The 24557-nt window shown below is 39.2% G+C and overlaps 1 protein-coding gene across 3 annotated transcripts in view; it reads right to left on the bottom strand.

Annotated features, from left to right (window-relative positions):
* Positions 1-24557, bottom strand: part of SLC4A4 (solute carrier family 4 member 4) — a 344097-nt gene that overhangs the window by 12922 nt on the left and 306618 nt on the right. For all 3 annotated transcript variants that reach the window (XM_032400517.1, XM_032400516.1, XM_032400515.1), the window contains exons 19-22: positions 12832-13010; positions 11601-11673; positions 3854-3922; positions 1045-1218 (exon numbers count right to left, since the gene is read on the bottom strand). In XM_032400517.1, the coding sequence (XP_032256408.1) occupies positions 1045-1218; positions 3854-3922; positions 11601-11673; positions 12832-13010 (495 nt within the window). The remainder of the gene's footprint in view (positions 1-1044; positions 1219-3853; positions 3923-11600; positions 11674-12831; positions 13011-24557) is intronic.

The following is a 24557-nucleotide window of genomic DNA, read 5'->3' as shown; positions in this document are numbered from 1 at the left end:
TAATAGGTAGACCGTACCAATAGGCAAATGGGAGTCATTTCTCATACTCATTGTGTTTTCCAGTAAGCTAACAGAGTTTAAGACAAAAAAGGGGGGGTGGATATAAGGGACCATCATGAAAAAAATATGACTCTACAAATATCACTAGTATTTTATGGCAAAAAAAATTACAAACAACAAATACACATGAGATAAAATAATAACTCTGGCTAAGAGTAAGAGGATTTTTATAAAAAAAAATAGAGTATGTCTGTGTATGAGAATTCTGTTTCCAAAGTTGTGGGAGAGACAGATCAGACCTGAGGCTAGCTTGGTGACTGCTTCAAGTATATGCGTGTGCATTTTCTTGCAAGAAATGGAAAATTATGGTAAAGTACAAAATTTAATGATAAAGCCAAATGCAGGGCTAGCATTTCCTTTTTTCCTTCTTTCACTTGTACTTCCAAGTGCAATGCTAGTTATTTTACCTTGCTTCTCATCATATCGTGGCAAGGACTGAGAGCCCAGACTTATCCTTAAACTTAGCAAGAACTTCAAAAACTGCACTTTTCACTCCATTCCTTCTAATTCACTGGGACCTCTCAGAAGTTGCCAAACTTGTTTTCTTATTACTTGGACTGTGATGTGCTGTACTTTATTATTTAGATTGATTCTATTGTACAATATTTTAAAAATAACTCCTATGCACTGGTGTCTACTAGATGTCAGGCATTGTGCTCTATACTTCATATTTATCACCGTTGCTCAGAATGACAGTACTAAAGCCATGCCCATTTTACTGACAAGTTCATGGCAGCTCATGGAGGTTCCCCGACCAGCAGAAACCAGTGTTGGTATCTGAACTCAGCTGAGTTTGACACTAAAGTCCAGCATAGATGACCACAGACATAGGAACCTTAAATAACAATTGATCAAATCAAAATTATTTGGCCAAAGCTGGAAAAAATGAGAACCACACAGAAAAGACATATGTGTCTTCTATATTATAATAACAAATGCCACTGCTATGACTTCATGGGGAGGTTCAATTAAAGGAATCCTTACCATGACTGGAAAGATGATAGCAGCCACGGTTGACTTGAGGATCCAGAGCAGGGCTAGACACAGCACCTGCAGGAAGGTGAATAGGTGGACCCTGCGCAGGGGGACGTGGCGCAGGTAGATAAAGTCTGGCTGGTGCTTCAGGGGCATCAGCAGCAGCTTCAGACGATCCATGAACTGGGGAGGAAAGGAGATGAGGGTACAATCATATTACTTCAAGAGCAGATACACAGAGTCATTTCCACAATGCGTAACTAACGACTAGTGATTTATATATTCTATAATTTAGGCAAGCAGTGTCCTTTTCAGAGGACCCCGGTCAGAGAATGCAGAAATTTAGTCCAGCACAGTAAGACATGACAGGAGTCTTCCAATATTGTTACTGTGCAGGAATGTTATGCAGATACAGGAGACAAAGTGGCCACCAAAGAATAAAGTCACAAAGCCAAATATAAATTCTAAATGCTCATCTCTTACTTTCTGTTTTTACTATCTGAGTCTCCGGAGAGAGAATCTTGTGACTATTTTTGTAATGAAGGAAGACATCTAACTCATGTATCTTACTCTGCCTCAGCCACCTTACCTGAAAGAAGAAAAGATGCCACTATGCATCTTAGACATTTTGGGATGTTTCAAGGATATAAAGGAAGTTTCCAATTTGAAAATGGGAATGCATCAGTATTTTCATAAATTCCACATTATTTATCTATGGCATAACTTAACTAATAACATTCAGCAATTCATTACCATTCTTTTCAAAGAAAAGCCATAGGACTACGATAGTGAGTTTCAGAGTGTCAACAACTAGACATTGGAATCTAGGAGAGGCTATCACAATGTTGCACAGAAACAGGTACTACACGGGCCGCCGAGCACCTCTGTGCCAGGTGCTGTGCCTCAAAGATTAACTGCTGAGTTGCTGTGGATGATGGTGAGAAGGATGATATTTAGGTACCTCCCAGAGGATCTCTCAAATGAAAGATACTCAGTAAATAGCTGCTGAATTCAATTATTATGTAATAAGACTCTGACATAATATCTCTACTTTCTTTCCAGAGGAAAGGGGGAAGTGTGCAAATAAACTAGACTATCACAGACAAGCTTCTTGGAAGCTATTTCCTATGTAACAAACTTTCTTTCTCCGTCTAGGCCTACTTTTGACTGGAGGGGACCTTACTGTTTATAAAGACTGGGTTACAAAATTTCTTGCTAAATCAAATCTTGCCAAAAGGTCTAAAAGAGGGAGAATCAAGAGAAAAGTAAAGAGAAAAGGCAAGAGGGACAACAGCACTGCAGAATTTAAGAAATCCCTGGTCTGTGCCTTTAGCAAAAGATTTTTTTCCCCATCACTGTGAAATTGTTGATTTTTTGCCTTCTATTTAATTTAATAAACATGTACTGAGCTCCAACTATCGGTTAAGCACCTAGAACATATAAAAATCAAACTTCTGATCTAGACTGACCTATTAAGGCCAAAAAAGAAAAAAAAAGAAGAAGAACTATTAGTTTGGGAGCCATATTAGTTCCATATTTTTCCATTTAGGGGAAAAAAGAATATTTACAAGGCCAGGTACTTGCCCAAAAGTTTCATAGGCACAAATAAACACCCATTCACATTCAACTAGTGCAATCTACAAAGCACCATCTTGTATTTTGTGACAAATATCCCAACGGTGAAGAACTCTACCCAGAGGGGACCTAAAAAACGGAAAAATAAAACAGCCTTTTCTGTTTTGGGGGGTCTGGCCACCTGCCCAGCTCTATCTGACTCTAAAACCAAATTAATCTAAATTCAATAAATGAAAGCAAGGACTATTATGAAGGGATTTAAATAAATTCTTATGATGTTCACAGAACATGCAGTCTTTTCCCATTAAAACATTAGTAAGTGCTAAATAAGTCTACAATTAACAAGGTGCCAGAAAGCAGCAGAAGTACTTCCAGTCTCCCGGTGCCAATTAAATTAAACCTCAATTGAAAGACAAAGTCCCTTACAAAGTTTTCCCCAGTGATGTTTTTTTTAAAGGGGCCAGTTTTACCCAAATTGTGAATAGCTGAAGTTTTGGACAAAAGTAGCACTAAACCACATTGACTTTATTCTTTTATTGATGCAAAACTTTTGATCATTTATCTCAGCCATGTGAAAAGCGAATCAAATAATAGCCCATTCTTAGTATGGTTTAAAGGCAGATGGATAAACAGTATCTTGAGGAGCACACCGAAAGGGTTCAATTTCCTTCTTGAGATGAAGGAAGGAAGGAGGGAAGGAAAGAGAGAAGGAAGGAGGGAAGGGAGGAGGGAGGAAGATAGGTCACAGCTCTCTCACTTCCCCAGTAAAATGACCTTTAACAGCTTATTTCAAGAATGGTACCTATGGTAACATTTGTTAGCACAAATTAATTCTGTTAATTAAGTCAGAAATAAGAAGCAGGTGTATGGCAGAGAAAGTCGGAAACAAATGCATTTTATCTATCTACCTATCTATCTATCTATCTATCTATCTATCTATCTACCTACTTACCTATCTATTTAACATATAGTGCAACATTCTTTTCGGTATACAATGTAATGATTCAACAATTCTATATACTACTCAGTGTTCATCATGATAAGTACACTCTTAATCCCCTTTCTCTATTTCACCCATCCCCCCACCTCCCTCCCCTCTGGCAACCACCAGTTTGTTTTCTGTTAATACACACATTTTAAAAATTCAGCAGTTAATGAGTAGCACTTCTCATCAAAGATTACTGGACTACTCTTACTACTAGAAGAAAACACAACTGTATTTAGATTGCTATGGAAAACTTACTTGCACACCATTAAGGGATGCTACCCCCATATACAGGAACACACCATAGAGTACAGGCATGGGAATAAACTAGAAAGAAAAAAAAAATGGAGAAAGGTTAAAAAATAATAATAAAAACAGTAATGAAGAAGGATAGTTTAAATAAAGGCCAAATCTGAAACTAAAAGATAGGACATAATAATATAGTGACCTCTAATTAGTACACTCATCATTGACAAAACTTCTAAACTCTATACTAGAAATACGTGGAGGGAGACTTTCAACTTTCATTTGATGCCCATTGGCATTTTTTTTTAAACAATCAGCATGCATGACCTCAAAAATAATTTTTTTAAATGGGAAAAAAAAATGTTTCCCTTTCCCCTTAAAAGGAACGATTATGTAAACCAGATGTCTGCATGAAATGTGAGGTAGAAAGAGAGGTAGACAGTGGTTGCTTCACTCCTGAGACCAAGTTCCTTTCCAACAGTCTGTTGATTTTTTCCTTAATAATTTTTGCCAAATGATCCATCAGTTTGGTGTGTAAATGCCTCTTTCAATTAAGCAAACATCAAACGGCTGTCCCCTTTCTTCCTCTCAGGAATATTAAGAGGACTAACTAATGAGAACACTGCTTGAAAGGAGCATCGAGCATACGGAAGCAATTAATTATACACATGTAGTAATACACATCTTTAAAGAGTGAATTAATACATTTTCAGGCATTAATTAGCAAGAGTCTTTTACAATAATACAAAGTGTTTTAACAATAGGAAGTTCCAATTCGATGTTCCTTAAGTTTTATCTATTCCTAGACCTTTGAAATGTCCTTAGTACTGTAGAAACTAAGCAACTCAAGGTTGATTCTGTTTCTAGGAAGTCTTCTATTTGAACAACAAAAGGTTCTCAAGCTTGGATTTTGAAAAGAAGTTCAAGTAATTTCGGTTTTCAAAAACCACAATCAATTAAGTTCAATCTTACCAAATCTACATAAAGGAGGCTTTGTAGCCAGGAAACAGTATGATTTCAGAGTAATTTTTAAAGAACTATGACATGTATTAAATGAAACACAATTTCTATCAGTCTCCCCTTGGAATGACCTAAAACGGTTCTGTATCTGAGACCATTTGGCCACTACTGGAGAATTAGTAAATTCAAAATATGTCATGACTATCTCCAATTGTTATCGGCTAGCTATAGGAATTGTTAAATTCATATGTAATACATATATTTATTTACATAAAACATCACACGCTCCTTCTAGAAAAAACTAGTAATTGTAACATAGCTAATTTGATCTTGAGCTCAGAAATAAATAAGTGATGTTGACTGTTGAGGGGGTCGGAGGGACAGTATGAGTACTGGGGACGCCAGGTGTGCTGTCATACCCCACAATCACCACAAAGAGGTGAGCACATCACATTCATGCCACCTGAGTTCAAGCCACTTGAGTTCTGACACGTGCCTTTATTTCGAGAATGTATATATTTCCTGTACAAACTGACCAAAAAAAAATTAATAAATAAAATAACCAACAAAGAAACCACTTCACAGCTTTCACTCATTTTTTAATTTTTTAAAACATATTTTGCCGGCAAGGGCACTCCCACTTTTCTTTAATATATGATGATTCCTTTCATACATTCATTTCATTTCTAATTCCTTGGGAAGGAAAGAAAGGTGGAAGGGGAAAAGAGAAGTATAGTTCTCTTATAGTTGGGCATGTAGTTAGAAATCCTGCAGTAGTTACTTTTCAATCTGAGTAAAGTGTTTTTTCTGGCTTGAAAGAAAGTAATCACAAAGGTGATACTGAGCCTTACCTCCACCCCTCCCCTAAGTTTAGCTAAATATTTTCTCTAATGTAGTTCTAGGACCAGAGTGAAGGAAAGTTGTACCATGGTGCTGAGGTCTATTCTCTCTGAATTTATGCCAGATTTCACCAAATCTACCACAAAATAAAATCAGAAGGTACCCTTAACTCAGAATGGGGTACGTGTAGGAAAACAGCTTAAGAGATGATGATGTTTTTTTAAAAAAAATATTCTTTGGTGAAAAGGAAATAGCACATATAAGGAAGTCTATTGATTCAAATTTTGGGTCAACTTCACTGCGATACAAATGTCTTAAGAAATGCACCATTTTCTTTAAAACAGTGCAATGTGTCTCACTAAAAATCTTTCAGTTTGGAAACCTTGATGAAATGTGACAGAATTACTGGGTTAGAGGATATTTTTTATTGGATTTGGTTCAATTACTGGGTTAGAGGATATTTTTTATTGGATTTGGTTCAGAGTCATATCAAAAGGTCAATCCTTAAAAATTCATCACAATAGAATCATTCATCACAATAGAAATTTCCCAAAGGAAGAAAAAGAAGAATGTTTTAAAAAGATGTGATCCCATTTTAAGTTAAACTAGTATAATATACATTGCATAGCAGATAGGCATTTTTATAAAACAAGACAGGAGAAATTAAAACACAAAAAACACAAGGTATACTAGGTTCACAGGCACTTGAGAGTTGCCAAATCATAAAATTGTGCAAATAAAATTACATAATTAAACATAGCCAGGAAACCAAAAAGCCCAATTATAAGTAAATATTATAATGCTTTTAATAAACATTAAAAATGAGAAAGTTAAATGCTTGGTCCTACAACCAGACAGAAAAGTTAAATTGAAGTCAGTGGAGATTTAGCATACTCAGATTATGTCAGCAAATTTTTCAAATTCTGGTGAATGTAGCTCCACTCTTTTTTTACTTAGCCCTCCCGTTGATTTTCTGATAGTGTTAGAATATTCCCATAAGAAAAAAAATGTGAAAGGGTAAATTTAATAAGAAAGGTAGATGGTAGTTGTCCACAGTGCAGAATTCAGTGAAGGAGTGAGGCCTCCTAGCAGAATAATAGTCACTGTGTGTGTGCATGTGTGTGTGTGTGTATGTGTGTGTGTGTGTATAAAACTCAGAATAAGGTACTGATGATGAGCATGGAAGCACAGAAGCTAGACCTGAGTTACAATTCTGGTTCTACCCATTGTAGAACTGAGAGAGAACTGTCAACTTCTATCCTCAGTATTCTCATCTATACAGTAGTTATGATAAAGATTACATAACACATAAGATCTAGTTCAGGGACTGGCTCATAACAGATACTCAAGAAATGATAAATGTGGTACTGATGTCATTATTAGCATCAGGACCTTCACTGGCAAGTCGAGACACCTGCAAACGCCCAGCCCAGCCCCCTCTGGTCCCTCTGTGGTAGGGGTGGGGGCGGCAGGGGTACAGGCCAGAGTGGTGGCTGCAAAGGTCAGACTCGAAACCTTGGTTTTCTATAAGTTCTACAATATTGTCCTTTCAACTCTAACAACTGTCTTCAGGAACATGTTATTAAAATAACATCCTAATGCCCTTAAGCCTTAAAAATCTGGGGCCATAAGGAAGCTGCCGACTTGAAATCCAGTCCTTAGTCATTGACGGAACCATGGACGAAGAGGTTGTGAAAATGCCACATTTCTCTCTACGTAAGAGAACTGGAAATTGGATCAAAGCTGGGGAAGATCATCTCATGGGAAAAGAAAGTAAAGGAGTTCTTTGAGGGCAATACTGTTTTATTTTAAAAGGCAATAAACCATGATGGTTATGAGATCAGGCTTTTGGAGTTAGAACTGCCTGAGTTCAAATCTTGGCTCTACCATTTAAGAACTTTGTGACTTGGCCGGTTACTTATATATTTTTTTATCTGTAAGATGGATGCAATCATACATACGTTTTTCACAGGTTTTATTGGAGAACTAAATAAAAACAATCTGTGCAGAGCTCTTGGTCCGATGCCAAGCTCCCAATAAATGGGAGCCACTATTATCACCATCCTCCTCCTCCTCACTACCATCTCTCCTCGTTTCTCTGATATTGAGCAGGGTGTGTGGCACATTGTAGGAGCTCAACAAATGCTTGCCAGATACAAATCAAATGCTAGCCTCCACATTCTAGAACCCTAAACAAATGTGAAAGACAAATTTCGGCTACACCTCGTGTTAAAGATGAACTACTTCAAGCAAAGGCAACAGAAGTAGCAGTGAACTTTACTTGATCTTTATTTCTTTAAGCTTGCCAAAAGAATTGAAAAAGCAAGCTCTAGGAACGGTCTTTCATCTTTTTGCTGCTCTGTGGTCGGCCCCAGTCTCCCCATACAGAACCCGAGCTTAACAGGCAGTGTTTCTGCCGCAGAGACACAGATCTAAACTGTGTAAGCAGCCTGGGAAGCCAGTTCTTCCTGCTTCCCCACAGTTCTGTACTGAATCAGGGGTGGGATTTGAGGCATGTGTGAGTGCAGCTGGCTAAGGTCACGGGGTATCCTCATGAACTTAAAGCTAATACACTATGATTCCTTACATTTTTTCCATGTAAAAAGACAGGCTTCGGCAAAGAGATCAAAACAGAGGTCACAAGCTTCATGTTCAAAGTAAGCCTGCATAAGGAGGCGCAGGGGACAGCTACCCACCCTGCTCAATGCAGGGAGAAAATTACTCGCATCCTCTGAGGCACTGAAGCTATGGATGCAGGGAGCCGGGCAGGGGAGGTGCTGAGCCATGTCATTTTAAAAAGTGAAAGGCCCATATTTCTCTTGATTCCGTTCATTTGATCTGCCTTTCAAAGGCAGACTCTTAAGTAAAACCATTCTCTAAAGTTGTCATCTGTTCCTTTAAAACACACATAGTCCAATGGTGGAGGAAAAAGGCTCCCTCCTCCCAAGTAACCCCTGATACCTCTTTCCATGTGAATTCTGAGGTTAATTGTTAATCCTGACTCCTACTTAGTCATTACTGAGGTTTTAGTTAAACTGTACCCTCAACATCTGCTTCTTCCTGTATTGACTTTTTACATGAGCTACCAAGAATTCTGGGGTGAATGCTTCTAAGCTACCCAATTTCGTGGGAAGAAGGGCACGTGATCTGAAACTAGCTGATGTGATTCCTGAAGGAAAGAACACTTCTACTCACCGAAGTCTGGAATCACAATTGTCAATGCTGGACTACTTTATTCTTGTTGTTTTCAAATCTAGGTTTCCCACAATATACTGGAAGCCATAGTAACAGAACAGTTTCATTTCCCACATTTTGGGCATAAGCCTTGCCCAGTAAAAATGTTTGCTGGACTACCTTTTTCACTGATTCTTACAATGACTCTTTGCATTGACTCAAAGTTGCCAGGTGGAAATGGCCATAATTATGAACATTAGCAGCTGAACAAGGGTGAGCTTGAGGAAGGTCAAAAGGAAAAGCAAGCTCATGCTCGCTGATCCCTTACATCTCTCTTTCTTCTTTCTCTGTATTATAATCTGTTCCTGCAGATACTAAGGTGCTTTGCATATTGGGGCAAAAAGAATCACTGTAAAATAAAGAACAAAAGGGCTTTCAGCTTTAATTCCTCTGCAGCCACATTTGGGTGCAGGGTTAGAAAATAGTTAGGAAGAGGCGTTGTTGAAAATGTGAGTCTTGCATCTTTTCCTAAAAATAGCAATTTATACAGTATCTGTTCTCTGTTTCCCTTTGGGATCATACGTGATTACTCAGCTGACAGATTCTCTAAGATTAAAGCCAATTTGCTGTAACAAAAAAAAAAGAGAGAGAGCTTTTAAACACATCTGAATTTTTTGAGTTAGGATTTGATACTGTATTAATGAAAAGACATAATATAAAAATAAAAGACAAAATGGGTGGGGGCTAATGGGCTAATAGGCTCATTTGAACTGATGGAAAGATTTCTTATCCCCTACTGGTAGCTAAGCGCTAAGAGACCCCATAAAAAATCTCTGCAGTTGTGTCATTGAGCCCACCTTTGGGGAACCCAGGGGCAAATTCATTCCTGTAGATCCTCCCACAACATGAGGTCATAATTGCCTGCAATGACCTTTCTAAAACTGGATCTGTCCAGAAGAGGTTCTATGGCCTATGTGGTAGAAAGCTGTCATTCGATTTTTCCACCAGCTGATGTGCTAGTGTCTATGGGGCAACAAAGGGACATAAAGCCTTTGGAGAGTGGATGTGATGCTGTGAAACTCACAACTTCAAACCTACCCCACAACTTGCTTTGCCCTGGCAAAAGGGATAACAGATTTCCCTCTGTCCCTGCAAAACCTTAAGACCTGTACTCTCTAGAGGTTCTTCGTATGTGACCAGAAACAACTTCTTTGAGGTTATTTTAAATTTTACTTTTCCACATGTTATGTGAAATATGTATTCCTTCATGATTCCAGGCAGAAATTAATTAAGCCGGTTAACTGACATTGTGGAAACCAGGGACAAGATGTGAATATTTAAATCTTTTAACTGTTTAGCAAGTGTTTTGTGCATAACATACACGATAATCTAAATACCCTGAGGGCAAAACCAGTCTTAGCCATAGGCTAAGAAATTAGAGTTCCACTTTCCTCAAATTCATCTGAATGGCAACTGACTTATAAATGTGCCAACTCGAGAGAATGGGGGTCTTTTGCCTTTCCCTCTCTATACTTCTGCATGGTTTGAATTCTTTACAAGAATGTACTGCTCCATCACTTGTGTAGTTAAATAAGCATCTTAAAAATCTGAAAAATGAGAGTTGTTTAAAAATAAACAAAACTTTTCAGAGACGAATTTGAAAGGATATTAACAGTGGTTGTTTATAGCTTCTAGGTCTATAGGTAATTTTCATGCTTTGTACTGTGGTGCAAAGCATCAAATACAAATTATCAATAACTGGCCAGTATTGTTCATATTATAGAAGGAAAGAATAAAATGCCTGTGTCACAAAAAAAGAAATGGAAGCTTCATGACAGCTAAATCTACTCTTTTAACCCTATCTCGTCTTCTAAATAGGTTTTCCCATACAGTTCCCATTCATCTATTTTGGCAGATAGTCACCCCATCGATCAAACCTATATATTTGACTCCTAATTTTCTAGATCATCTAGCATGTCATTTTTTCTTCTTCAAAAGTTCATTTCTAAAGTTTTCTAGTCATAAATCAGTAATTTTACTCTAGTCTCCCTCTGTGGAGATTAGGCCTTCTGATTCAAAGCCAATAGAAACACAGTCAGCAATAATTAAGACGAGGAGAAAAGTTACAAAATGATCATCTGTGTTACCCAGGAGTCTAATGTGTGCGTGTGGGGGGGGGGGAGTGGAAGCAGGATTTAGGGACAAGTAAATGGGAAGAAGTGGGAAGAAAGGATACAAGGAGAAGAGTAAGAAATGCAGTGAGGAGGGGAGGTCAGCTAGACTAAACTGTACGGAATTGCCATTTGTATAGGTCAAAAATTGAATACTGGTAATTTAATATGGTTCAACCAAATAACTACAATAATAATAATAAATAATAGAAGGAGTGAAGGAATGAGAAGGACATCAAAATAAAAGTGTTGTTCTTTTGCTTTTTTGGTTTTTTTTAAAGATTTTATTTATTTGACAGAGAGAGACACAGCGAGAGAGGAAACACAAGCAGGGGCAGAGGCAGAGGCTTCCCGCGGAGCAGGGAGCCTGATGCAGGGCTCGATCCCAGGACCCTGGGAACATGACCTGAGCTGAAGGCAGACGCTTAACAACTGAGCCACCCAGGCACCCCCAAAATAAAAGTTTTTAAAGTCCTTGTTCTACCTGACCCCTGCTTCAGTGTGTTCCAGAACTGATGAGAATCTTGCAGATAAGGAATTCTACTCTTCACATATCCAATTATCTGTCAGTGTACTGAGAAGGAGGAAGAGACAAGTATTTACCACATATTTACCTTCAAGATGGGGGCCATAAAGACTGACAGACCAGTCAGAATAAACACGAGGGTTCCAGTGACTCTTTGTTCCCTGAAACCAAATCAAACGATTACCAATTTGCCTCTTGTTTTCATAAATATGCCCTTGTCTTTTCACCTTCAAAAAGGACCACACATGGACCAAATAAATGTTTGACTAAAACAGCAAAGGTCTTGATATCTTATATAAGTGAATACCTCGAGGACAGCATATAAGCTCCATGTAACTATAAAATTCTCTTAAAACTATTGTATCACGCGATTTGAATTCGTCAAGAGAAAAGTGATTCTGTTAAATCCTTTGCTCCTTTTAGAACTAAAAAAAAAAAAAAAGTCACTTGCTCTTGGTCCATCAATTCCTGGCCTCTTCAAAGCCCTTATTTTTTAAACGACTTGTGCTGTTGTGTAATTACACCTTCTTTCTCAGGAGACAGATATTACATTGTCCTGCATTCTAATTAGCAAACAACTCAGGGAAATTTCATAAGTGCAATAAATCCCATCAGTCTAATTTCCAAATCTAAACAACAAGAGTACATTTTAACAAATAGGATTCCCATCCAGCATCCCCACCCCCAACCCCCAAGAAAGAATCACCCACTGTTGTGGCGTGGGAAACAGTGGCTCTGTCCTGCAAGCTACTCACCCAAGCACTTACGAGCAGGGCTTGCTGTGAAAAGCATTCAACACAGTATCAAGGTCTTATGCAAGCCCTTCCTGGCTACCCAAATTTAACAGCTGGCAGTCAAGGCTTCTCAGTGTTTATGGGGACAGAAAATGAACTGGGAAATAAGAATTCCTTTCCCTTCATAGAATCTTCAAAATCACAAGCAGACTCAAGAGTTTTGGGGAGTCTCAACAGAGCTGGAAGGTGAAAGGGTTTGGCCTTTACATATGCTTGTGATGGAGTAAGTATCACAGCACCGAAGTGAGCTACTCGGTGAAGAAAATGAATGACCTATTTGTGATTTTACGTTGCCTCAGTTGGCCTTCATTAGTCAAAGGGAATTTATGGAACATAAGACGTGAATTCAAAAAATTATTGAAGAATCTCTTTCTAATGAAAATGTAGTCCTTTCTGGAACATCAAGTACAGGAATAAATTAATCATCCCCAGCCTTTTCTCCTCCCATCCTGCCCATTTCCTACGAATGACATAGGTGTGGCATGATGTGTTTTGTAGAGCCCTTTTCCTCTGACTTACACATACCTCACTCCTAGGAACTTTGGTTGTTCTCCAGGGGCAGAAGTCTCTGTCTCCATCTTCAAACTGTCGATGTGAGCAATAGAGATGACGGTCGCAGCCACATACCACGGAAGAGCCATGAAAGAGCACACCACCATGAGGATGGCCACCCAAAAGAGATCCAGGTGATATCCAGCTCCTTTCTGTAGAAAGAGGTAACAAAACCATATGGAAAAAAAACAAACAGAACAAAACTCATCTATCTTGTCCTATTTCCAGATGGGAATTAAAATGACCAAAAAAACCCCACCTCACTTGGCTTGCTAAAAATATCTACTTCAAGGTAAGTTCTTCAAGGAAGGGGACTTTATCTTCCTCATATTATCCCCCCTAGCAATTAAACACAGAGCTGCCACGGGACACCTCCTCTAGCTTGACTGAAGTTCACAGCTTACTTATCGTTTGCTTATTGTCAGTCATCCTCTCTGTATCCAATTTTGTAATCAGAAAAATGGAGATAGAGATCTACCTTGAGGAGTTACTGTGACCATTCGCATACTTCACTTTTAGTGAAGTAACAGAGGCAAAGCATCTTATAGGAACTTAAAAGGCAGTGGTTGTTGCATAGTAGGAGCTCAAAAAAAAATGGTGATGGCAACAGTGTTGGTACTGGTTGTTGTTCACCTAAGCACAATAAACACCTTAAAAAAGGCAGGCACCAATCCTTCTCTGTTTGACTGTTTAGCATAAGCTGTTCACCTAGATAGTACTCGGCATATGTAGACCAGAGATCTGAAAGCAACCTTGAGAAGGTATGCCTACGACGATTTCTCACCTTTCATGGTATATGAAAATAATTGTTTAATAACCAATTAAACGCGATCACTACGGTAATTAATGCACCCTTAATCAGAATAGGCTGATTTTACTGGTCACAATAACGTTTATTGACTGGAAGAGCAGACTATGTAACAAAAGGTCTCGCTCTTTTACTCACTAAATAAATATTGTTAAATGTGTCCACAATGTTATTCTGTGGTTATATTTCCCTGCTCTGTTTATGAAGAAATCAAATGCTTAACGCCCCTATGGAGCCTGAGAAAACAGAGCAGTCCATTTGCACAGCATGGAAGCAGAAGCACCAAGAGCCAGAGTATGGCCAATCTGAGGTAATGGAGACGCTGGCTTTAAAAAACTGAGAATGTAATTTACATTAGAAACCTGGTGACTGTTATCATTCAGGTCTGATTACAGTCAATTAGAACACTGCTCTCCTCTCACTGAAATGCCAAGATTTCACCCCTGGCTCACAAACATGGGTCTAATCCTGTTCTCAAAGAACTCATCACAGGCAAGGGTAGCTGACACAAGAAAGAAGAGCACATTGACTTAGTCCAGGTTTGACTATGAACAGAAGGCCCTGCCAGGCCTGCCTCTGTGGCGGAGGGAAGTTGACACAAGAAAGAAGAGCACATTGACTTAGTCCAGGTTTGACTATGAACAGAAGTATCCTTGGGAGACAAAGGTTAATGTATATTCATGAAACCAGTTCATTTCAGTACAAATGGTTTGAAACCATAGGGTTTGGATTGGGAGTGGGATAAGGTAGGGGAAAGGAGAGCAAAGGGTGGGGATGAGCTGAGATAAATTTGTTCAACAATAACTAATGAGGTGAGTATCATGGTATATCTGGGCCTCAGTCATTCCATTCCTTGAACAAATACTACTACCAACTTAATAACAGGCACAGTTCTGGGTGTTAATGTCCTATCTGTGAATAAAACAGACAAAAATTCCCATATTCGAGGTATTTCCATTCCACTGAGACAACAATAAACAACACAAGTAAGTAAACTGTAAACTATACAGTATCTTAAATAGTACTAAGTACTAAGTAGAACTATGAAAATTTGGGCTTGTACGCTGAGTATGATGGGAAGCCACTGGAGGGCTTTAAGTGGAGGAGTGACAGGACCTGCTTACGTACTAAACACTACGGCTGCTATGCTGGGAACAAACTCAAGGACAGTAAGCCTAGTTAGGAGGTTGCTACCAAAATCCATGCAAGAAATTGTGATGGTTAGAGCCAGAGTAGTAGCAGTCAAGATGGCAAGAAGTGTTTGGGTTCTGACTATACTTTAAGGTGGAATCCATAGCATTTGTTCACTCCTGCCTGTGGATGTGTCTTATGACCTCACTGTAGACCATTCATACTCTGGCCTCTGTTCACATCTGCAGCCTCATCTTTCACCTCTCCCCTGCCCCCATCCTATACCATGGCCACTTTCAATCATATGCAATTCCTTCAATATGTCTTACATACTAATGCCTTTGTGTCTTTGCCCATCTAGCACCCTTTCCCTGGAATAACCTCTACTCTTCCTTCTTCTTACCTTGAACCAGTCCTACTCATCCTTAAGACTTAAATCAGCCTTTATCTTTTCTGGTAGTTTTCCTGCCTCAGTCCAGGTGAGATGGGTAAGTCCAGTTAGGTTAGATTTCCTCTTCTTTGTTCCCCTGTCACTTTATGCTTTCCTTTACCACAGCACTCATCACACTGTTTTGAAATGATGTGTGCATTGAGGGCGCCTGGGTGGCTCAGTTGGTTAAGCGACTGCCTTCGGCTCAGGTCATGATCCTGGAGTCCCTGGATCGAGTCCCGCATTGGGCTCCCTGCTCGGCAGGGTGTCTGCTTCTCCCTCTGACCCTCCCCCCTCTCATGCTCTCTCTCTCTCAAATAAATAAATAAAATCTTTAAAAAAAAAAAAGAAATGATGTGTGCATTTATCTGGCTTTGGCGTTAGACTGTAAGAAACAGGAAGACCTGGACTATGTTTCTTTTTCTCTCTATCCTGAATACCTAAGTAGAGTTCATGGAGCATAGTCAACTCTCAATTAATATTTACCAAAAAAATGAATCACGAATAGCATGTATATGCTCTTCTGAATGGCAACTATAAACTCTTAATCAGCCATACAGAAAATTAAAACTTGATTTGTTAATTGGTAGAAATGTGAATCACTTGGTAGGGGGGCGGAAGGAAGTTGAACAACAGCGGGAAATATCACATAGTTTTAAGCCCTATTTAGACTAAATCACTCAAGACCATATTAGAGGTACCAACATGGTAATTAATGGACAGGATCCCCAAATCTTGGCATCAAGGAAACTGTAATAACCTATGGATGTACATATTGCCTAGATCAATGGGTCAAAATAATAGCTGTTGTAGAAAATGTCATGTAGGCTACTGTGAGCCAAATCCATGCTTTCTTGCTCTATTTCAACAAAAACAAGTTTGAACAAGATATCCTGGAGACTAACAAAAAGGGGCCACATAATACCAAAGAGGGTGAAGTGAGGATTTTAGAAAGTAGAATACAGAGGAAACTATGCAAAACCACCAAAATAAATAAAAGCTCTGAGAGAAAATAATTGTAGATACATAATTACTGTGTGCCCTGACATCATTCTCTTCAAAAAGTCTTCCTTTCCCTCAACCATGTTGAGACTTCTTGCTCCTCTTAAGAGGAAGGGGAAATCATCACCATGTACTGAAGGCCCTGCCAGGCCTGCCTCTGTGTGGTTCCCTCTTCATCCTCAACTCTCCCTCTGTCACTGCTGCCACACTGGGTTCTATCAGGAAGGCATTCGTTCTTGTCAGGTTACTTCCTCTTGTAAAGCCTGTACATACACTGTGATTCCTATGCCCCAATGGAATACTCTTCCCACCCAGCCTCATCTAGATAATTCCTACTAATGCTTGAATCTCAGTATAAGTGCCATCACCTCAGGGAACTCCTTATAGTTCCTGACATAGGTCAAACCCTCTCTTACAGCTTCTTAAAGCACCATCACCTCTCCTTCACAGCACTAGCCACATTTGCAATGTCACATTTTGCATGACTATTTGAATGATACCTCTCACCCTCATGAACCAAAAAAGCTCTATGAGGACAGGGACCATGGGTGTTTTTGTTCACCACCATTGAAACCCCAGAACCTAGTACAGTGCCCATCATAGAGTGAACACTCCAGATAAACATTTGTTGGGTAAATGAATGAATGTTAATTCATTTGTTCAATGGCACTCTGCTAGATCCTAGAAGTAAAATTACAGTAAATATACAATCTTTGCCCTCAAGTGGCTTACAATGTAGTGCTAGAGCTGGACAAATCAAGAGGCATTTGCAATACCACACTGTTCTATACATGGGGTGAGCTTGGGGTGCCATGCAGAAGGGGTATTAAGCCCAAAGTCAAAGATGGTATTCATAGGAGGTGGTATTTAAGCTGAGTCCTAAAATATGAGCCATAACCAGCTGGGAGGCAAGATATAGGGAAGCAGGAGGAAAAAATTAGGCAAATAAGCCGCCATTTTGAGAAAATGAAATAGAGTTGGTGCATAGGAGGAGATGGGAGAGGTAGGAAATAAGGCTACAGAAGTAAGAACTTTAATGTTTTGCTAAAGACTTTGGAATTTTTATCATAAAAGCAAAGGGAAACCATTAAAGGCTTTTAAGCAGGCAAGTGATATGATCAGATTTCTATTTAGAAGGATGGCTCTTTTGGTTTGTAGAGGACATACCGGAAGTGGTCAAGACTGGACGCAGAGAGGACAGACATGACAGCATTGCCATAGTCCAGGCCAGAGCTGACACAGTTCCAACTAAAGTAATAGGATGGGGGGAAGGACAATGGACAGATGGGAGAGATTTTGAGGAGACTGAGTCCAAAGAGGGAAAGGCCATGAATTTATTTTGCCAAATTTCAATGCTCAAGGCTTACAATGTCCATCTAGTACAGTGTCCTACATACAGTAAACACTGGAGACATATTTGTTGACCAGAATGGTAAAAGCTATGCTAAAAAATTCATAGTGCCCCAACTATTGCCATCTTTATGGACGGAACCCAAATGGTTATGTTAGAGAAGTTGTTCCTGAACTTATACATATGAAAACAAGCCAACCCTAAGATGTTTCTTTTAGTTAAAGGTATCTGAATAACTAGATCTGAATGGAATAAAAACAGTATTCAAATATTAGAACTTTTAATAGAAATAGTACTGTAACAAATACAGAAAACACCATTTTTCAAAAATAGCATGTGCATTGTTCCTTACCCCTCCTCCCCATTGCCACTGCCTTTTGCAGATTTTCAAAATCTCCTACTTGAATTATACAGGGGCCTCCTAACCACTCCCCTCCACCCACCCCCACTCTGGCACCTCTCCCATCCATCCTTAATGCTGCTAGAGAGAGTGTTTAAATGCAGTGCAGGTGCCATCCATCCAGGCTGGAATGTTGAGGGAGCAGGGAAGGCCAGCAGGAGATGAGCAAGTCAAACAGGGCAGAACCGATCATGACAAGCACGTGGCTTGCCATGCTGAGATGCTCCCCATCTGATACTATGATAGGGGCCCTCAAAGATTCCTGAAGCTTCATCATTCCTTAAATGGGCATTGCACATTCTGCACCATTCCTCAAACTGGTACCCTGTTTCTAAGTCTCAACATTTGTTTAAGTCCGTTCTCTCTCTCCAAGGTCCAGTTCAAATTCCCCTGCTTCCTTGACATCACTTAGCAACCCTTGGCCCTCAACACCGTCCTCACCATAGAAGTCCCTGCTTCAGTCCTGTCCCTGACAGCCCATTCTCCTTACAGAGTAATCTTTTTAAAATCTCAATTATTATATGGCACTTCCCTGCTCAAAACCCTCCAGTGGCCTCCTGTTTCCACCTAAAACACAGTAAAGTCATCTAAAAGGTTCCATATCAGTGTTTCTTCCTGGAACTATTTTGCCCCCCCCAGGGAACACTTGTCAATGTCTAGAAACATTTTTGTTTGTCACAACTTAGGGGAAAGGGTGCAAGTGGCATCGAGGGGGTAGAGACCAGAGACGCTGCTAAATAGCCTACAATACACAGGACAGCTACAACCAACAAAGAATTGCATTTGGGAACCTTTGTTCTACATGATCTGGCCCTACTCCCTTTGACCTCATCATGCATCACTAATTCCCCTATGTTCCAGTCACGCTGGTCTGTTATCTGTTCTTCAACATACCAACATACCTTCCCACCCTGGGGCCTTTGCATTTGCTCATATCTTTGCTTGGAAAACTGTTATTTAATAAACACCCACTGAACACCCTATACCATGTTAGGCCTTGTGTTAGATAAAATAGTAAGTAAGAAAGAACACGTGCCCCTAAGGGGTTTATAGATTATTAGTTGAAGCCAGATGTGGAAGCAAATAATTTATTGTATGTGCAAGATACAAGGCACAAAGAAAGCCAAGTGAATCCCAACCTTGGTGGTGGAGTTAAGTGGTAAATAGAGAAAATCCACTAAACTCCTTCAGGGCAGGGACCATAACTTAGAACAATTCTCATCTTCAACATCTAACACAAGTGTTCCATACATAGCAAGGACGCAAAAAAAATGCCCAAAAGGTTATGTACGTCCTTTAAAGTTTAAAAAAGTCCTGTCTCCATGAATATAAATGCAAAGGATGTTCTACTTTTTGAAATTAGATATTGTTTTAAGTAGGACAGGAAGTGAAATTTTACTTCCTTTTGATATTGTATATGCTTTGCTAATACAGAACAAAAGTCAATTGGAATAAATTCACAGAAATCAAAATCTAGGGGAGAAAAAGACTAACAGTCTAAAGTTTACATCGGTAAATAGATGGTAACAAAGGGTCAGAGAAGTACACACACATGCACAGACACAGAATAAACATTCATTATTGTGCATAGGAGCCCCCCATGATCCAGACAATAAGCTGGTTTATGGAGACACCAAGAACCATGACATAGTTCCTCCCCACAGGAGCTCACAATCAGATGAGGGGACTCAGATCTGTACACAAATTACAATGCGCTCTAAACAGAGATTCAAAGAGGTTTGAAAGAGACACCCAAAGTACAGAGAATAAACTGTTTACCAATGTCTAGAGTGAACCCACAAAAACTTCCCACTGTGATGACATCTAAACAGGGCTTTGAATAATAGAAGCACTCCCTATGAGAACTGGAGATGGGTTGGCAAGCTTTTCAGCTATCACCCATCTCACACAGTGCAACAACTCTGGGAACCATGTGGCCCAAGATAACCAAATTCTTCATTATGTATTTACTGAGCCTACCATATGGAAATCGCTGTGATGGGCCACAAAACAGAGCTGGAAAGAGGACTAAAACATATCCTTGCCTTGAAAACGTTCGGCTCAGAAAAGGAGATAAGGTCATTATCCAACCTAACTAACCTCCATGCAGGATATCATGTGACCAGTGCTATAGAGTAATGCACATTTAGTAAGAGCAAAAATAAGAACAACAGAAATTACATTAGGAGTGAAGGCTACACTGACAAGTTTATATCTGGAGGCTCTTAAAAGATGGGAAGGATTTTAGTAAGAGGTAATCATCGAGGAATGGAGAGGAGAGTTGAAATAACTGGCAGGAGATGTGCCAGATTTGAGGAGAAACCAAGAATCCATTTGATCCGAGCATTGTATAGTATGTGGAGAGCATCATTCTAAATTTGGGTTGAGAACATATCACAAAGAGATTTAATTCCCAGGCTAAGGCAAATGGACTTCTTCAAGGAGCAAATGTTTAGAGGGCCAAGGGGTAAAGTTTTAGAAATATAAGGCTGACATATAAGAACAACACTTAAAAAAATTACTGCTTTTGAAATGAAGCAAGGGAACCTGATTATTAACTCATGGCTAAACAGTTAGAATAGTCTAGACATGAAATAAAAGGACTGGATTTAAGGTTATGATAACAGGACTAGAAAGGAAAAATAAAACAGGGCAAATTTTGGAGTTATCCAAGAAAAGGACCTCAAATTAAGGGTTTTACCACAAAGGGTATCAGAAAATTCACTGATACACCAACTTATGTCTATGCCTAGATACTTATCCTAAACTATTTCTCCCTCCCACCTACTTAAAATCATTTTCCTTGTGAGAAGTATCCTTTGCTTTGCAGTCTGAAGCTCAGACTTGTTTCCTACCTCTGCAATGACTCAGGAAATAACCTTGGAGAAGTCATGACCTTGCTGAACCCCATTTGCTTTTGAGTGCTCTGCAGAGAGAATGTGGGACATAACTAACCAAAATGATGGCCAAGAAAAGCCAAGTGGCTTGGCGCTCCTACATCAATAAGGAGCGGTTCAGCGAATGGAAAGGTGGATCCCATCCCAACAGAGCAGCCAGCCAGCCAGGGCCACATGACACAGAGCCAAAGCAAATGCCACCCAAAAACATGCTGCTTGTAATATTACAATGCTTCCCTCTCTCTCACTTTTCCAGGTTTCTCTTTTGAATCAATTTCATAGCAGTCAGACCCCTTTAATTTCAGACCGATCTCCAATGTTCACATTCCACAGCCACCTTTCCCAATAAAATGTGAATAAAACAATTTCCAGAGTGAAAAGCCTTTCATCCATGATATCTCTCCACTGGTATCATGAGATTTGTGTCAAAACACTGGCACTTATTCTGTAACTACTGTCATTCAAAGAAATGATTTCAAATAAGCAATTCCTAAAAGTGATGAAAACTTAAAATTCCTATTTTAAGAGGTAAATCTTAATATGTCTTGATTTTCCAATGTTTTCTATAGGGAATAGGAGAATTTTAAAAATTCCATATTTTATCAGGATTGCCTGGCTGACTCAGTCAGTGGAACATGCAACTCTTGATCCCAGGGTTGAGAGCTGGAGTCCCATGCTGAATGTAGAGATTACTTAAAAATAAAATCTTTTTAAAAAATTCTATATCTTATCAATTCTAAATTTGCTAAACTTGAAATTCTGAATTTTATTAATAAGAAAACTTAAAGAGCAAAAGTAAATAGGCATTTATCTCCAAAGACACATAACAAATCAGGTCAACTATATAACAAAATTAAAAATGTGCTTCCTAACTCTTTTTAGAATAAAATAAATTAGTTATCATCCATTCCCAGCCTTTCAAACTAAATCAACACTGAAACCCCTCTCAGTATAGAGCATCTAAAAATGCTTGACCAAATACAAAAAATATCTTTTAGAAATCATGGCTTATCTACCATAAAGTAAAAGAAACAACTGGAGACAAAAAACAATGGCAACAAGAAAGAGTGAATCTATAGGGTCAGTAAGCCCTGGGGCTTAGGCCCACCCTGAGAGACCTTAGGGCCTGGATTTAGAATGACCATCTGAACTCTAGGGACAGGAGACCAACTCTAGGGATATGAGGGAAAGGGTATAAATGAAAGACATCCCTTGAAATGAAATTAGGATACTCTAAACACAGCATACTCAGTTGGTCAACTAGGAAATAAGACACCCTACAGAGAAAGACAGTAGGGATATGTGCCTCTCTAGGCCTTGCCTCTAGATATAAAGCCATAAGAAAAAAAGAATCTCAAAAGATATTTCTCACTATAAACCTGCAATTAAGTTTGAGGCTGGAATTCACATTATCTCTATGGTCTAGAAATCCTGAAGTCAAAACGTAATGTAAAATGGTCCTGACCTTCTAAGAATGTCTTCCTACCCTACCCTCAAAAATAAAGAGCTATAGATATAAAATGACAAAACTATACTTCATCAAGCTTCTGGATCCAACGACCAATTTAAAGAAAATACAGAAGACAAAAGAGCATGCTAAATGACACCACAGGGGGAAAAGCATCATGATCTAGACTATGGCAAATTCTATAGTGCAAATGTGGCAGATTTTTTTTTTTTAGAGAGAGAGAGAGCGGGGGAGCGGTGGGAGAGGGAGAGAGACAGCCCTCAAGCAGACTCCCTGCTGAGCGCAGAGCCAGACACAGGGCTGGATCCCAGGACCCCTAGATCTTGACCTGAGCCAAAATCAAGAGTTGGACATTTAACCGACTGAGCCACCCAGGTGTCCCCAAATGTGGCAGATTTTATTTTCCAAAAATGACTGGAAAAATATCTCGTATCCTGCATATTTTTCTACAAGTGTAAAATTGCCATTCCTCCATCAAACAATGGAGCCCTTCCCCACCCCATTCAGTGGAGGCTGGGCCTGGAACTATTTTGACCAATCGACGATAGCAAAGTAAAGAACAGCTGTGCCAGTTGCAGGCGTAACCATGAAATGGCCTTGCATCTTTCACTCTTAATTCTGGGAAGTCAGTTTCCATGTACCAAGTACAAATAGCTCAAGGTTGCCATGCTGCAAGAAGCCTAACCCACATCAAAAGGCTCTGAAGGAGGAGATGCCGTGTGGTGAAAGAGAAGTTGGACAGACAAACAGACACACCAAGGAATCAAGGTACTAGGTATGTGAGACATGGGAGTGAGTGAAGAAGCTGTACTGGACAATCAGCCCAGTCAACCCTTCAGATGACACTAACTGCAACTGCAGGACAGACGTCAAGCAAGAAGTATCCACCTGAACCCTGTCAACCCAAAGAAACATAATAAATTGTTGTTTTCACTTGTTATATTGCAAAAGATAAACTGAAAAACAACCTGGTTGTCTTCAACAAATAAATATCTAGGGAAACCAAACAGACTGATGGTGGCAGGTGGGGAGGAGAAAACTTACGGACTAAAAGTTTATAAAAGATTTAAGATAACAATATTTGAAAGTTAATTGGAATCCTGATTTAATCAAATAAACTATATTTTTAAAGTTTATTATATTTATGACACATTAGTAAATTTCAATATTGACTGGATAATTGATGATATTAAAGAATTTTATTAACTTCTTTTAGACTGATAGTGGTACTGTGGTCATGCTTTTAAAAACAGATCTTATCTTGGGGAGCCTGGGTGGCTCAGTTGGTTGAGCAGATGACTCTTGATTTCAGCTCAGGTCATGATCTCAGGGTCCTGGGATCAAGCCCCGTGTTGGGCTCTGCGCTCATTGAGGAGCCTGCTTGAGGATTCTCTCTCTCCCTCTGCCCCTCCCCCCACGCTCTCTCACACACTCTCTCTCTAAGTAAATTTTAAAAACCCAGATCTTATCTTTAGAAGTACATACTCTAAAGTTAATGGATAGGGCCGCCTGGGTGGCTCAGCTGGTTAAGCGTCTGCCTTCAGCTCAGGTCATGATCCCAGGGTCCTGGGATCGAGCCCCATGTCGGGCTCCCTGCTCTGTGGGGGGCCTGCTTCTCCTTCTCCCTCTGCCTGCCACTCCCCCTGCTTGTGCTCTGTGTCAAATAAATAAATAAAGGGTGAAACAAAAATACTTTCATACAAACAGAAATGATCCCTACAGAAAAAATTTCAAAAGTCTAGTAAATAAGAACTATTTAAGGGAAATTGTCTAAAGAAAAATATTCAAAAATGGAAGGTCTGAAATGCAAAAAAAAGAAAAAGCTAAGAAAATGGTAAACTTGTATATAATTCTAAAAACACTGACCATGTCTAATTGTATTTTTAAATCCAGATAGCAATCAGGTCTGGGTAATTACAATATATGACTCAGGAAGGAATATCAACATCAAAGCATTCTTTAGCCATTAGCATTTTTCAGCAGAAGTATAAACATGCTGACTAGCTTTAGAACTTAAATATGCATGTTAGAATATACAACATAATCACTAAGAGAAAAGATAAAATGTATAACTTCCAAACTAACAGAAAACAAGTTAGAATGAAGACCAAAAAAAAAAAAAACCAAAAACCTATCAACCTAAAAGAGGGTAAGAAAGGAAAATAAAAAAGAAAGAACACAGAGAAACTTAGGCAGGTAGAAAGCAAAAATA

The sequence above is a fragment of the Phoca vitulina genome, unplaced genomic scaffold, assembly GCF_004348235.1.
Source record: "Phoca vitulina isolate PV1807 unplaced genomic scaffold, GSC_HSeal_1.0 scaffold3, whole genome shotgun sequence".
NCBI classification, from domain to species: Eukaryota; Metazoa; Chordata; class Mammalia; order Carnivora; family Phocidae; genus Phoca; species Phoca vitulina.
Note: the sequence above shows the minus strand (reverse complement) of the source record. Positions and strands in the feature narration are given on the sequence as shown.